The sequence below is a fragment of the Sceloporus undulatus genome, chromosome 1 (genome assembly GCF_019175285.1).
Source record: "Sceloporus undulatus isolate JIND9_A2432 ecotype Alabama chromosome 1, SceUnd_v1.1, whole genome shotgun sequence".
NCBI lineage: Eukaryota > Metazoa > Chordata > Lepidosauria > Squamata > Phrynosomatidae > Sceloporus > Sceloporus undulatus.
The window spans coordinates 279,580,422-279,593,870 of NC_056522.1; the positions used below are offsets into that span (position 1 = coordinate 279,580,422).

General features: G+C 40.5%; 1 protein-coding gene across 3 annotated transcripts in view; it reads right to left on the reverse strand.

Annotated features, from left to right (window-relative positions):
- The window catches only part of GALNT18 (polypeptide N-acetylgalactosaminyltransferase 18), a 418,358-nt gene that overhangs the window by 196,749 nt on the left and 208,160 nt on the right, over positions 1 to 13,449 (reverse strand). For all 3 annotated transcript variants that reach the window (XM_042446014.1, XM_042446013.1, XM_042446015.1), the window contains exon 2: positions 4,340 to 4,532. In XM_042446014.1, the coding sequence (XP_042301948.1) occupies positions 4,340 to 4,532 (193 nt within the window). The remainder of the gene's footprint in view (positions 1 to 4,339; positions 4,533 to 13,449) is intronic.

Here is a 13,449-nt window from a genome sequence, read left to right on the forward strand (position 1 = left end):
ATTATTATTATTATTATTATTATTATTATTATTATTATTATTATTATTATTTATATACTGCCTTTCCAAGAAGATCAAAGCGGTTTACAGCATTACAATTACAAAATTACAAAACACATAGAATGCATAAAAAAATTAAGTGAATAAAATCTATAAACAGATACAATAACAATCAAAGAAAATAAAAACATTACAATCTAATGAAATTAATAATTAATCCCTTTCCCAGTTCCTCAACACAGGTTCAAATGGCAAAAAATAAAATAAAAATACATAGTAATTATGACAATAAAGTTAACAAAGCAAAATACAAACAAGTAATAAGTAAAAACAAGTGAAAAGAAAATAATCCCCTTTCTCAACCCCCCCATATCTCAGTACTAAAATCCAATATAAACTATATAAAAGAGAAAAAAAACGGGGGTGGGGGGTGGGGAGGAGACAAGACTCCTCTTTAAGTCCAGGATCTGAGGCATGGGTGAAGCCCAGGTGGAAGGAGGGCAGCAAACACTCCCTCAGCCCAGCATTCACTGGCAGATGGTGAAGAGGAGGGAAGGAGGGTCAGTCTTCCTCCTTAAGTCCAGGGGCTGTGGCATGGGTGGAGCCCAGGTGGAAGGAAGGCAGCAAACACTCACTCAGCCCAGCATTCACTGGCAGATGGTGGAGAGATCTTTGCTTCCACCGGGTTCAATGTACACAAACTATGTTTGAAGTACAAACTTATTTAAAATATTGTGTATAAAGTTACCTTCAGACTATGTGTATATGATGTATATGAAACATAAATGATTTTTTCCCCATTTAGACCTGGGTCCCATCTGCAAGATATCTCATTGTACACAGTGCACCCAAGTTATACACTGAAAGCCACGAGGGAGCGCGCGGGGTGGCGCGTCCCATTTAGTTGAATGGGGTGCACGCCCGAGGCGCATGCGCCTCATGCACTAGCCCCATTACTTTCAATGGGGCTTGAGCATATGCATTTTTTTACATGGGGGGGTTCAGAACGGATCCCCCACGTTAAAAAAAAAAGGTTCACTGTATATGCAACTATTCCAAATTCCAAAAAACTTTGAAATCCAAAACACTTCTGGTCCCAAGCATTTCAGATTAGGGAAACTCAACCTGTATTTGGAAACTGGATAGATTACCCTTCCTATGGTACATGGTTTTCTTTACAGAATCTTCTGCTTATTTCTCTGAAGCCTACATTTTCAGTTATAGCCAAAATAATTACTGTGATTTTTTTTAAAAAAAAATCTCAGTTGTAATATCCTCTTCTAGCTACAGGTTTTTCCTTTCTCTCTCTTTTAAATTTTTTGCCCTTATATACATAAAATAATAACATGAAATCCTTGGGGAGCATCATTTTATATGGAAAATAAGAGTAGACAGATATGCATTGAAGCAGAAATGTCCCGGTTGAAGCCCCCCCCAACCATAATTTACAATTTAAAAGGCTAATCATAATTATGCTGTTAGAATGAAGATGTAATAGAAGATGGCTTCAAATACTCTGTCACACAGTGTGTGTATACATTGCACACAGACTGAATGTTGTGCTTTATTTTGAATGTGTTCTTTAAGAGCCAACATACAATTCACCAAGCATGGCTGTTGAATAAAGTTCAGCTACTTTTGATCCATGAGGCTCCCATTTGATGGACTGAATGCTATGATGATCACTTTTACAATGAGGATCTTTTTTTTTAAAAAAAAGTGATGAATCATTGTGATAATCATTGAAACAATCACTTTAACAAAGAAGTTAAGGGAAGAAAAATTGTGTTGTTGTATTATAAAAACTGAGGTGTACTTAAGTTCACCTCAAACTTATATATGAAACAGATATGAAAAACAAGGGTCCTAGAGCCCAACAAAATAAAATGTTTTGATATTAGTAATGTTTAGAGTTCAACATGACCTGGGTACAGGAGAGTAGAAAGGAACATCTCCTCTACTAACCCTGTAAACTGCCATCAAAAGGGGAAGCTTTTTTGCATAGGTGAAAGGGGGCAGGCACACCTTATCTTCAGCTGAAATTCAATATCTAAGGTACATCCTAATGTGGGAGGATGAACAAGCCATGTGTCAATATGACCCCTGACTGTGACCCATTCCAACATTGTTCAGGATTTTTTATTGGGAAAAAAATCCAGATTTTAAATCAAGATTTAAAGTAGGCTTGATTTACACACTTAGTTGGTATTAAACATAGTTTGTCTATAAATTTGAATCAGTCAAAAGCAGTGGAAGAAGCAAAAAGGGGATCAGCTATTTTGAATCTGATCCTAACCAACAGAGATGACCTAGTTAATTGAGTGCAAGTGGTGGGATCCTTAGGTGGGAGTGACCATATAATCCTGGAGTTTCTTATACAATGGAAAGGAGAAACCAGGAATAGTCAGAAATGCATTCTAAACTTTAAGAGAGTGAATTTCAGTAAACTTAGAGAAATACTGGAGGTGATCCCATGGTCAAGAATACTAACTAAAAGAGAAGGAGTTCGAGATGGATGGGAGTTTCTCAAGGGGGAGATACTGAAGGCACAATTTTAGACAGTTCCAATGAGGAAGAAAAATGGGAGATGTCTCAAGAAACCAGGATGGATGACTAAGGAACTTTCAACTGAGCTCAGTTTTAAATGGAACATGTATAAGAAATATAAAAAACGGGGAAATCACCAAAGGGGAATTCAAACAAATAGCTATCCTGTGTAGGGGTAAAGTCAGTAAACCTAAAGCACAGACTGAACTCAGGCTTGCTAGAGAGGTTAAGAACAATAAAAAGGGCTTTTTGGATATGTCCGCAGCAAAAGGAAGAAGAAGGAAATGGTAGGGTGCAAAAAGAAGCAGCGGGAAGTGGGAATTCTGTTAGGGACCAGGAAAAAGGTGCCTTTGCCATGGCAGTGGTGAGTTTTCTGCATTTTTGGCTGCATGTGGAGTCTAAACAGTGCACCGGTGAAACGCTGCCCGCCATCTGGTTGGGCATGTGGTGTGACACTGGCTTGGGATGGAGTTCCCCCAAGCCGCTGGGAAGCCAGCTCTTTTTGCCAGTGTGTTTAGCCCCTTAGTGATGGGGTAGCAGTTCCCATTTACACATGGGTCCAGAGAGGACTGCTTCAAAAGAGGGTGCACTACAACCTCATTGAAAACAGCAGCACTTCCTTTACTATCCCTTGGATCCGCCCAATCAATCCACCTCTGCTTATCAGCCAAAATGGGCAAGGGTCAAGCTTATATATGGTGGAAAGACTAATTTAACTGTCTTGTCCACACAGTCAGGCTACAGTAACTGACACAGATTCCTGAAAGCCTGAACAGATGGAGCACTAGGCACCTCTCCAGACTCTTCAGTAAGTGTGGATATAAGCAACTTTTTCCTCAAACTGCCTTGTCAATTTGTCCCAGCAGGTCGCTGAGGGTTCTACATCTGTTCTTCCTGGGCCTGATCCCAATAGGCTCCTTACCTATCCACATTGGGTATGAAATATGATGATCATATCTTCAAATTGAGTCTTAGTTGATGAGGACTACCCACTGCATGTTATGTGAGTCCTAAAAACTTTACCTAGTATTGGCACTCTACTATCTTTTTACTATTCATTCTTTTCAAAATGTCAGAATAAAAAATGTTTGAATAGAATACAGAATAGAATACAGAAACCTGATGCTAAAAAAAAATTGTAAATAAATTAGAAATCCAGGTTAGGATTTCTAGCTGCATATATTTTCCATTTGGAGTGTCCTTAAAACAAAGTTACACGTAATGCACATTTTTTTACATGAAATGTCATCCATTCTACTATGGACAATTACTGAGATTACAATTTAGAAGATTGTGAACACGATTAAGGTAAAGATTGTTGTTGTTGAGCCTGGGACTCAAGGTGATTTACAAAAATTAAAATACATACAAATACAGCCAAAATTTTCCTAAAGAACGTGGTGCTGTAAACATCCATGATGGAGGGGTAGTGAACATGCTCCAATTTTAAGGTCCCAAACACGCTGCAGAAATAATCCAGTTTGAGACTGTGTTAATTGCCCTGGCTCAGTGCTAGGGAATTGTAATTTATTGTGGCACCAGAGCTCTCTGATAGAGAAGGCTAACTACAGTTCCCAGAACTCTCTACCATTAAGCCAGGGCTGTTAAAGTAGTAGTCTCAAAATGGTTTTTTCTGCAGTTTGTTATTGGCTTAAGTCCTTACTTTAAAACAACTATCTAAGGATCTGAATCTATTTAAAGTTTGGAACAAAACCCAGATTGAATTCATGAACCTACTGACATGGAAGACAACATACAACACTGATTCAGCCTAGTGGAAGGTCAGCCTTACCCATTCGGTCTAAAGTCAGGCAATGGTCTATCCATGGGAAGACGATCACTCAGGTATGCATTGTAGCCATAGTACTGGAACTGTTTAAGGGCAACACGTCTGTTCTCAGGGCTAAGGTCCTGGCCCCAGTGAGCAAAAAGGGAAGAGTCAGTGAAAGCCTCATCTGGGTTTTCTTCTGGTTTCAGTGGTGCTTCTGTAAAAGAAGAAAATAAAAAAACATTACAACTAGAACTTTTATTTATCCAAAGATATAGCCATGTTAGTTTGTAGAATCAGTATGTAGAGAGATCTTGTAGCACCTTTAAGACTAATAAAGAAGTTGGCAGCATGAGATTTCGTAGACTTCAGTCTACTTCCCCAGATGCATATAGTGGAGTGGAAAGCAGGGACAGACATGTATATATCACTAATATGTGAGAATGTTAATTCAGACTCAAAATCATTTGTGTTTTATTTATCCTGGTAGTAATTCTAAAATCATAGAGCTGAAAGAGACTACAAGGACCACCTAGTCCAATCCCCTGCCACACAGGAATATGCAATCAAAGCAACCTGAATAGATGGCCATCCAACCTCTGTTTAAAAACCTCAAGAGGAAACTCTGCTACACCCAAAGGCAGCATATCCCACCATCAAACAGCTCTTACTGTCAGGAAGTTCTTCCAAATGTTTAGGTGGAATCTCTGTTCCTGTAGTTTGAATCCATTACTTTGTGTCCTAGTCTCTGGAACAGCAGAAAACAAACTCGTTTCATCCTCAATATGACATCCCTTCAAATACTTAAACTGGGCTACCATATCACCTCTTAACCTTCCCTGCCACAGGCTAAACATATCCAGAAATGATGTGGTTCTCTCTCTCTCTCTCTTGCCTTTAAAGAACAGCCTGTCTACAGCAGCACAAGAGGCCATGTTTAGGATATAGCATCAATAGTAACGAAAGTGAAGAAGGAGCTCCCATTAAGAGTTTTTGAAGAACAGTGAGTGAGGAGTTGTCTTTCCTGAGCTAGGAGGCAAGATACCATAATTATGTATGCTTCTGTTTTCTGCAAAAGAATCACTCAAATGGCTGGAGTATTCAAAACAACAGCAACAACAACAACACGTTTTTGAAATGCAAAAAGTACTAACCGTGTGACGGGTCATGAATAATCTATGACATTATTCAAGTGCAATACTTTTACTGGGACTTCACATATCAATAGTTGAGCTTTTCCTTTTAATTTATTACAAAAACCTTCAAGATCCTGAATAATATTTGACATAATATAACATAGGCCCTTTCCAGAAGGGCCTTTTAGTATGTACTCTGTATGTACTAGGGTTTCTCGGGGGAGTCTCTTTCAGACGCCCCCAACCCTAGTGCGTACACAGTATGTATAAAATGGCAGCACCCATTCTACATGGGTGCCGCCATTACGACATCATGACCGCGCCGCCTTCAAACAGGGCGGCGCGGATGTGACATCCTGGCGCCGCGAAAGGGTGCCCGTGGTGCCCTTTCTGCGGTGCAGGAAGGAGCTCCGAAACGGAGCTCCTTCCTGGGTTTGTGGTGCTGGCGCCGCCTTTACACAGCTGCGCCAGCATCACAAAAGAGAAAGGGGCCGAGTGGCCCCTTTCTCCTTTCCCCGCCTCTGTTGAGGTGTCCTTGGGGCTTGAAGCCCCAAGGACACCCCTTTCCAGGCCATGGGAAGCGGCCTTTTGCTGCTTCCCGCGGCCTGGAAAAGTGGCGTATCGGGGCCTCAGGGTTGCCGCTGTGGCAGCTGAGGCCCCGATCCGTCGGGGAAAGGGGCGGGAACAGGCCGCCCCAAATGGGTGGTCTGTAACGCACCATAATTTGCTATTCTGCAAACAGGAGATGCCAGTATATAATACAAAGTAAAATAAAAATACGAAATACACACTCTCAATTAAAAGGAATATAATTGCTTTTACAAAGCAACTCACGGTGGCACAATTAAACATGGTATTGTTTCCTGGAAAATCTGATCATGTAGATTAAGATAAACTGTTTGTGGCATCATTTCTTGATAATGAGCTCTCTTATAACCTATTTTATCTTCTCCCAAGTCTTTACAGAGGAGAAATTTAGATATGCCTCTATTTGATACTGAAATCATCTTGGTTACCTTGGGGACATAACCTACTCTGAGAGACAGATGGAGGACATTTCCTTCCCCTAAACCTCCCTGGTGATTTCAACACTGCTGACAGACACTGATGTCCCTTGAGATTTAGTTTCAGAGGAACTTCAGGAAACCAAAATATCTTTTTTTTGGGGGGGGGGGGCATCCCGCAGAGGTACATGTCCTATTCCAAAAAGTATAATCAGAAGCCAATGGAGTCAATTGGTGAAAGAAAAAGGGAATGGAAGAAGCAGGGAACACAGCTGGTAGGATGTAAGTGGCTAATAAAGTAAAGGTTGTAGCTGCATTTTGCAACAATCACAGATACTGTAAGCACTACTAGTCTGTAGTCTATAAGAAAAATAGGCAAAAGAAACACAGGGTACAGTGGAAATAAAAGTTTAGAAGGTGAACAGGAGTATCATTTCTTCCATATTTTGCAACATTTCTCATCTTCCTTTTCTTCTAAGCAAAGAAGGAAAATGCATGTAAGAGATAAATGTATAAAATGGGTAGACAGAACTACCTCCTTTTCTGGGTAAACTACTGCCTAATTACATTGATCAGAATTCTGTTAGGGACATCTTCACAGTTAAGTTTCCCTTAGGCATGCAGATGTCCTTTTTTGGGCACTGCAGGGACTGCTATTCCCTTCCTCTTACCACAGTATCCAGAGGGTCTCTCTCCACCCTGGAAACTGATCCACATGGTCATTCCATTGCAAAGAGCAGATAGGACTGGAGAAATGCTTGGCTAAATCCCCACAGCTTGAGAGAAAATGACATCAGCACTAAAACTCATGGAGGACGCTGGTGGATTTCAGTGCTAACATCATTATTTCACATCTGGTTATGGGACATAACCATACACTTCTCAAAGCTGGTCTGCTCGCTATGAAGCATGGGATGGCTCTGTGGGATCATAGAATCATAGAGTTGGAAGAGACCGCAAGGGCCATCCAGTCCAACCCCCTGCCATGCAGAATCCAAATCAAATCATTTCCGACAGATGGCCCTCTAACCTCTGTTTAAAAGACCGTCCAAGGAAGGAGACCTTATACTCCGAGGGAGTGTTCCACTGTCGGACAGCCTACTGTCAGGAAGGTTCTCCTAATGTTTGAGTGGAATCTCTTTCTTGTAGCTTGCATCCATTGGCTCCGGGTCCTAGTCTCTGGAGCAAGTGAAAACAAGTCAGCTCCCCTCTCAGTATGGCATCCCTTCAAGTTTAAACAGGGCTATCATATCACCCTCTTAACCTCTCTCTCCAGGCTAAACATCCCCAGCTCCTTAAGGCGTTCCTCATAGGACATGCGTTTCTAACCTTTCACCATTGACTTGCCCTCCTTTGGACACGTCCGTTTTTTAACATCCTTTTTGAATTGTGGCGCCCACGGAACTGGACACCAAAGTCCAGGTGGGGCCGACTAAGCAGAATAGAGTGGCACTAACTTCCCTTGATTACAACGACTACTCTTATTGATGCAGCCTAAAAGTGCATTGGCCTTTTGAGCTGCCGCATCAAACTGTTCACTCATGCTCAGCTTGGGGTCTACTTGGACTCCCAGATCCCTGTTCACAAACAGGTCTCACGTCAGCAGTCTCCACCTATATCTGGCATTTATTCACCCAAGTGCAGGACCATGCATTCTCCTGTGAAGTTCAGTTGTTAGCTGTGGCCCAACTTTCTGAGTATTCAGGTCATCTTGAATGTTGATCTCGGTCCCTGGAGTTAGCCTACTCCTCCTAATGGTGGTCATCTGCAAATTTGATAAGTGATGCCCCAATTCTGTCATCCAGGTCATTGATACAAGAGGTTGAGTAACACGGGGCCAGGACAGAACCCGGGGACCCCACGGTCACTTCTCTCCCAGGATGAAACAGAGCCTTGGGTGAGCACCCTTTGGTCGGGAGGTCAGCTCAACCAATACAAACCATGTAACAGTGTGCCTGGTCTACCCACATTTAACTAACTTGTTACAGAATGTCATGGGAAACTTTCAAAAGCCTTACTGAAATCAAGATATATAATATCTACAGCTTTCCTTCATCTACCAAGCTAGTAACTTTATCAAGAGAAGAGATTAATTTTGTCTGGCATGACTTCTTTCTCTGAAACCCGTGTTGACTTTTGTGGATTATGGCATTGCCTTCTAGATGTTCACAGACTCTCTTTTAATGATCTGCTCTAGAATCTTGCCTGGTATGGGATTCAACTAACTGGATGATAATTGGTTTTGGATCCTCTTTTTTCCCCTTTTGAATATGGGGACGTTTGCCCTCCTCCAGTCTGCTGCGACTTCTCCTGTTCTCCAGGAGTTCCAAGATCATTGCCAATGGCTCCGATATTACACCGGCCAGGTTCTTTTAATACCCTTGGATGTAGTTCATCTGTCCTGGAGATTTATATCATTTAGAGACAAGATATTCCTCTACTACCTCCTTACTTAGTCTGTACTGAAATTCCCCAATTCGGTCCTCTGCTCCATTATCCCAGGTTGAGCGCCCTTTTCCTTTTGTGAGATGACCGTGGTTTATCAGTAGTTGAAGGAAGGGAGGGAGAGAATTAAACATGTCTATATATGTTACATTGGTAGGATAAAATTAGGCCATAAGAGAAATTATTCTATCAGTTTATACATTGAATACAGTGAAAAACCCCAGGACTTTGACATAGTCAGGACTGGGATGAGTCTCACACAATACAGTAACAGTAAACCATTCAAACCACAGCATTTGTTCTCCTTTTTCAGTTGTTATAATCGCAATTATTTCAAATATCTGATATGGGATGCATTCCCCTCTCCGACCCATAGTTACTATTAGTTCTTTCTTTCTTCCAAGAAAGTTTGTCAGGACTGACAGCCTAGTTCATGGACTAACGCTGGGACCACCTTGTCTTGCACGTGTTACACACTATGATCATTTAAAAAAAAAAATAGCCCTGGTATGCAAAATCAAGGGAAATAGAATTCATTATCTTCATAGGGAGACGAGAAGGGTATGGCTTTTGAAAGGCTATGCAAAGTAATCTCATCTCACTGAATAATATCAGCGTGCAATTTCTGTGATGTTTTAAACTCCCAGATGCACTCTGGGAGTTCAATGGGGCTTGGACGAAGCGGGTCACATACAACATCGTGGCAGTGTTAATCTGTTGCCTTTTATTTCTCCATGGAGTTTACACCAGGAGTTTATCCCATGCAAAAAAGGAGTTAAATCAGGAAAATCCTGCAACAGTGGGATCTTTTTTCAGACGACGTCAGGGGCTCGCTGGACAGAGAAGGGGAAAAGCCGGCAAAGCGGATCGTCTTCAGATGATGTCGGGCGCATTGAGCATTAATCCAAAATTAACCCGCACAGAAAGTTCTGAAGACAAGAACAGAATTTTCTATATAGTGACACTCAATAAAACATGGAAGGTGAGTTTTGTCACATGTTAAAGAACTTTTTTTTCCATTCAGTGAATATTTAAATATCAAGCTATTTTTAAAAAAATTAATAGATTGTCCACTGCTCAAAGGTGATTTTATGAAGTTTTGTTTTGCTATTTTTAATTAATTATTTAATACAGATTGATGAATTTTAATGTGTTTTATTTACTGTGGTTGCATATTTTAATGGTCTCTTGTAAATTATTCTGACGGCCTTTATAGGTCTTTGGCCAGGCATAAACAGCAAAATAAATACATTCATCTTTGCAGTTATAGAGATGAGATACAGTACTCAAGATAAAGTTAAAAGGCTGTTACTGACTCCCACATACTGTAATCACAATGTCTTTTAGCTGGATCACATAAGACCCATCTATTCCACAACAGTGAACCAGTGTGGTGTAGAGGCTTGTCTGTGGGACAAGGGTTTGAATCCCTGCTCAGCCATGGAAACCAACCTGGTAACCTTGGGCAAACACTCTCTCAGCCTTAGTGGAAGGCAAGAGCAAACCACCTCTGAACAACTCTTGCCAGGAAAACACCCTGATAGCCTTAGGGTCACAATGAATCAGAAATGACTGGGACACACATAACAATGAACTTCACAATGGTGCTACCTAGAGGAATGGGAGGAGAGCTATCACTACTGTGCTAATGGGTGCCACTGTGTTTGTGCTTGCATGAGGATGGGAGCCTTGTGGCAGTGTAATAGAGGGCAGTAATCTCTTACACCAACATTGAGATGTGAATTATTTTGGCTTTTAGGTTCAACCACTCAACTGCCAACAATAAAAAGCAGTTAGAATATATGTATTGTTGTCCCTTTACTCACCAAGCCTTGGACAGTGTGGCTAAGATGTAACATCTAGCTAGTTCTATAGCTTACAGCAGATGTACATTCAGAGACATTCAATCTGTTTTCTTCTCTCTCTCTCTCTCTCTCTTGTTTCCCTCATGCACAATCCTCCACAACAATAAGAATACATAAACTTACATTTATTTACGAAAACTTAAAAACAGAACCAGCGAATAGCTATGTAATAGCAATACACTCCTCTGCTCAGAAAATTGTGCAAACTTATAGTTCTTTATTAATGCAATTCCACACAATGTCCTTTTAAAAGATTTTCTGTAGAAAATCTTTTGATTATCTCTGCCGTCTCCAGAGACACAAACTGAGCCACAAGCAACTCCTACACTATCACCCACAGGCCCAAAAGGCAACTTCAACTGGCAAGATAAAAATATATATGAGGAAAACAGCTTATGTAATGACACTCTCTACCATTCAGGATCATAACTCCTGACTTATGTCAAGAAACTTGTCCTTTTATCTTTATTTTTAACATAAATTGAAAAGATTAAGCTGTTGGCTTCTTCTGCAGTGTTTTTTTTATTCACTCCCCCCACTACAAGTTTGGCAAGAAACTAATGAAAGACTAGTAACTTGTGCAGCCTTTCACTCACCCTAAATCTGTAGCACCCTAAATCTGTCAAGGTAGTTTGCTATCGGGATCAGCTCCATTTCATTTTATGGATTAAAGTCATGCCAAAGCATGAAAAAAGGGGGAAGCCTACTGAGAAACAGAGCAACAAACAACAACAACAGTTTTTGTACTACTACTCTAAAATATCATATATTGGCAAAAGCCTGCTGATTTGAAACTAGACAATGACAAAGTAACATAACATGGTAGAAACCAATATGATGAATTCATGCAAGATTCCAAGTTTCCAAGGTCACAATGTCCTGTGTTTATTCATTCACAGCCTTACTGGGACACACCTATGCCACAGGATAAACCTGTAGTTTCATTTTGTTTTTGTTTTTTCATGTTGAAGAAACATAGAATGTGGGAATAAGAATCCTATCCTTATTCCTGTTTGTCCATCAGTCAACTAGCTTCAAGGAGTATGTTAATTCTCCAGGTGAATTCTGACTAACTGCTTTTCAGTTGGGCTAGAGATGGAGTGTAATGGAGACTTTTTCACTGAGCTCATGAATCAAGGAAACCATGCCTAGGCAGGCAGCAGAATGAAATGGTTCCCAAGCATGTGAAACACAGCCCAATAATCATCGGAAGACATATCTTCCAACTGTTCTGATTTGGCGGGGACAGTCCTAAATTGGATTAATCCTCTGCTTTCTTACTTTTCCAGCTGCTTTTAAAATGTTCCAATTTTGTTCTCCTACTTTCCCTCTTTCTAGTCGACTAACCTCTATTGCTGCAACTGAGTTCAGAGTGCACTCAGTTAACTTAGCAGGAGGGAGATAAGGAGGCCCTTCCCAGTAGACTCAATCAAAGGCAAAATGCTACAGCCTACCCTAGCTTGTATGTTCTTTTTTCTTAATAACATTTGCTATCGTGACCACATTCTGAAGTAGTTCAGCTACGTGTCCAATTTTTCATCTGTGAAATGTTGGAGGTTATGCGAAGTGGATATTCAGCTTGTCACACTGTGCCTTACAGATAGAGTAGGAGGTTATATTTTGTTTATTTCAGAAGCTTGAAAAAATGGCCTCAGTTAAAAGATACATTTCTCAAACAAGACAATATCCTTCAGCCAGAGAAAGTACTTCCCCTGATTTTATAAGTCACAATATATTACAGAACTCCTCCGTTTCCTAGCCATGACCAAGCCCAAGACAACATGCCTAGTATACATATTGCCATATCATGTCATAATTCTTTTTGCTCTCTTTCTACCAAAAAAGCAACTCAGCAAAGTACTGAACCATTTGTATGAGTTTAAATACATTATTAATCAACAGAATTAACCTCCTGAAGATCTCAAATTAGTCATGTGTTTAAACATGTTGCTAAATTACATCTCTAAGCAAAACAAACCTAGGTATTCACGCATATCCTTTGTTTTGGTATCTGTTTGTGAAAAGAAAAGAAATGATACTTAAGCTAACAAACTGAGGACTGCCAACCAGGATACAGGGAAGATGTCCCATTTAACAACCCATATCTGCTTCCTTTAGCCTCTCTCCGAACATGTTTGCCAGAAAAAGAAAACCTCAATTCACACCAAAATGAACATTATTCAAATTTTAGTCACACAAAAGACACACTCATCTGAATTACAAGAATAGTTTAACGCAAACTATTTTTCTAATAAGTTAAGGACTGGTCCTGATAACACTCAAAAGGAGATACTGTTCAGTTTCCCCCACTCTAAAACTAAGATTTGTAAAGTATTCTTTTTTTAATGACAATCACAAAATCACTTAGACAACACTGAGGATAATAACTGCAAAAAAAAAACACACTTCACATGGCATAAACATTGTGAGGTACAATAACCATGTCAAATCTGGTATGGTCTAAATCAGGGGTAGGCAACCTGCGGCCTGCGGGCCGGATGCAGCCCGGCGAGGCCTTGGGACCAGCCCCAGCCCGGTCCTGCTGTCGATTGCTGCCGGAGCCATAGGTGTCTCACGCAAGGGGCATGGTGGGGCAATTGTCTATAGAAGCCTCAGAAACATGCATTTATCTTAACATTTTTTAAAAAATCAGCAAATTTTTTCGCATGTCCTCCATTTTTTAT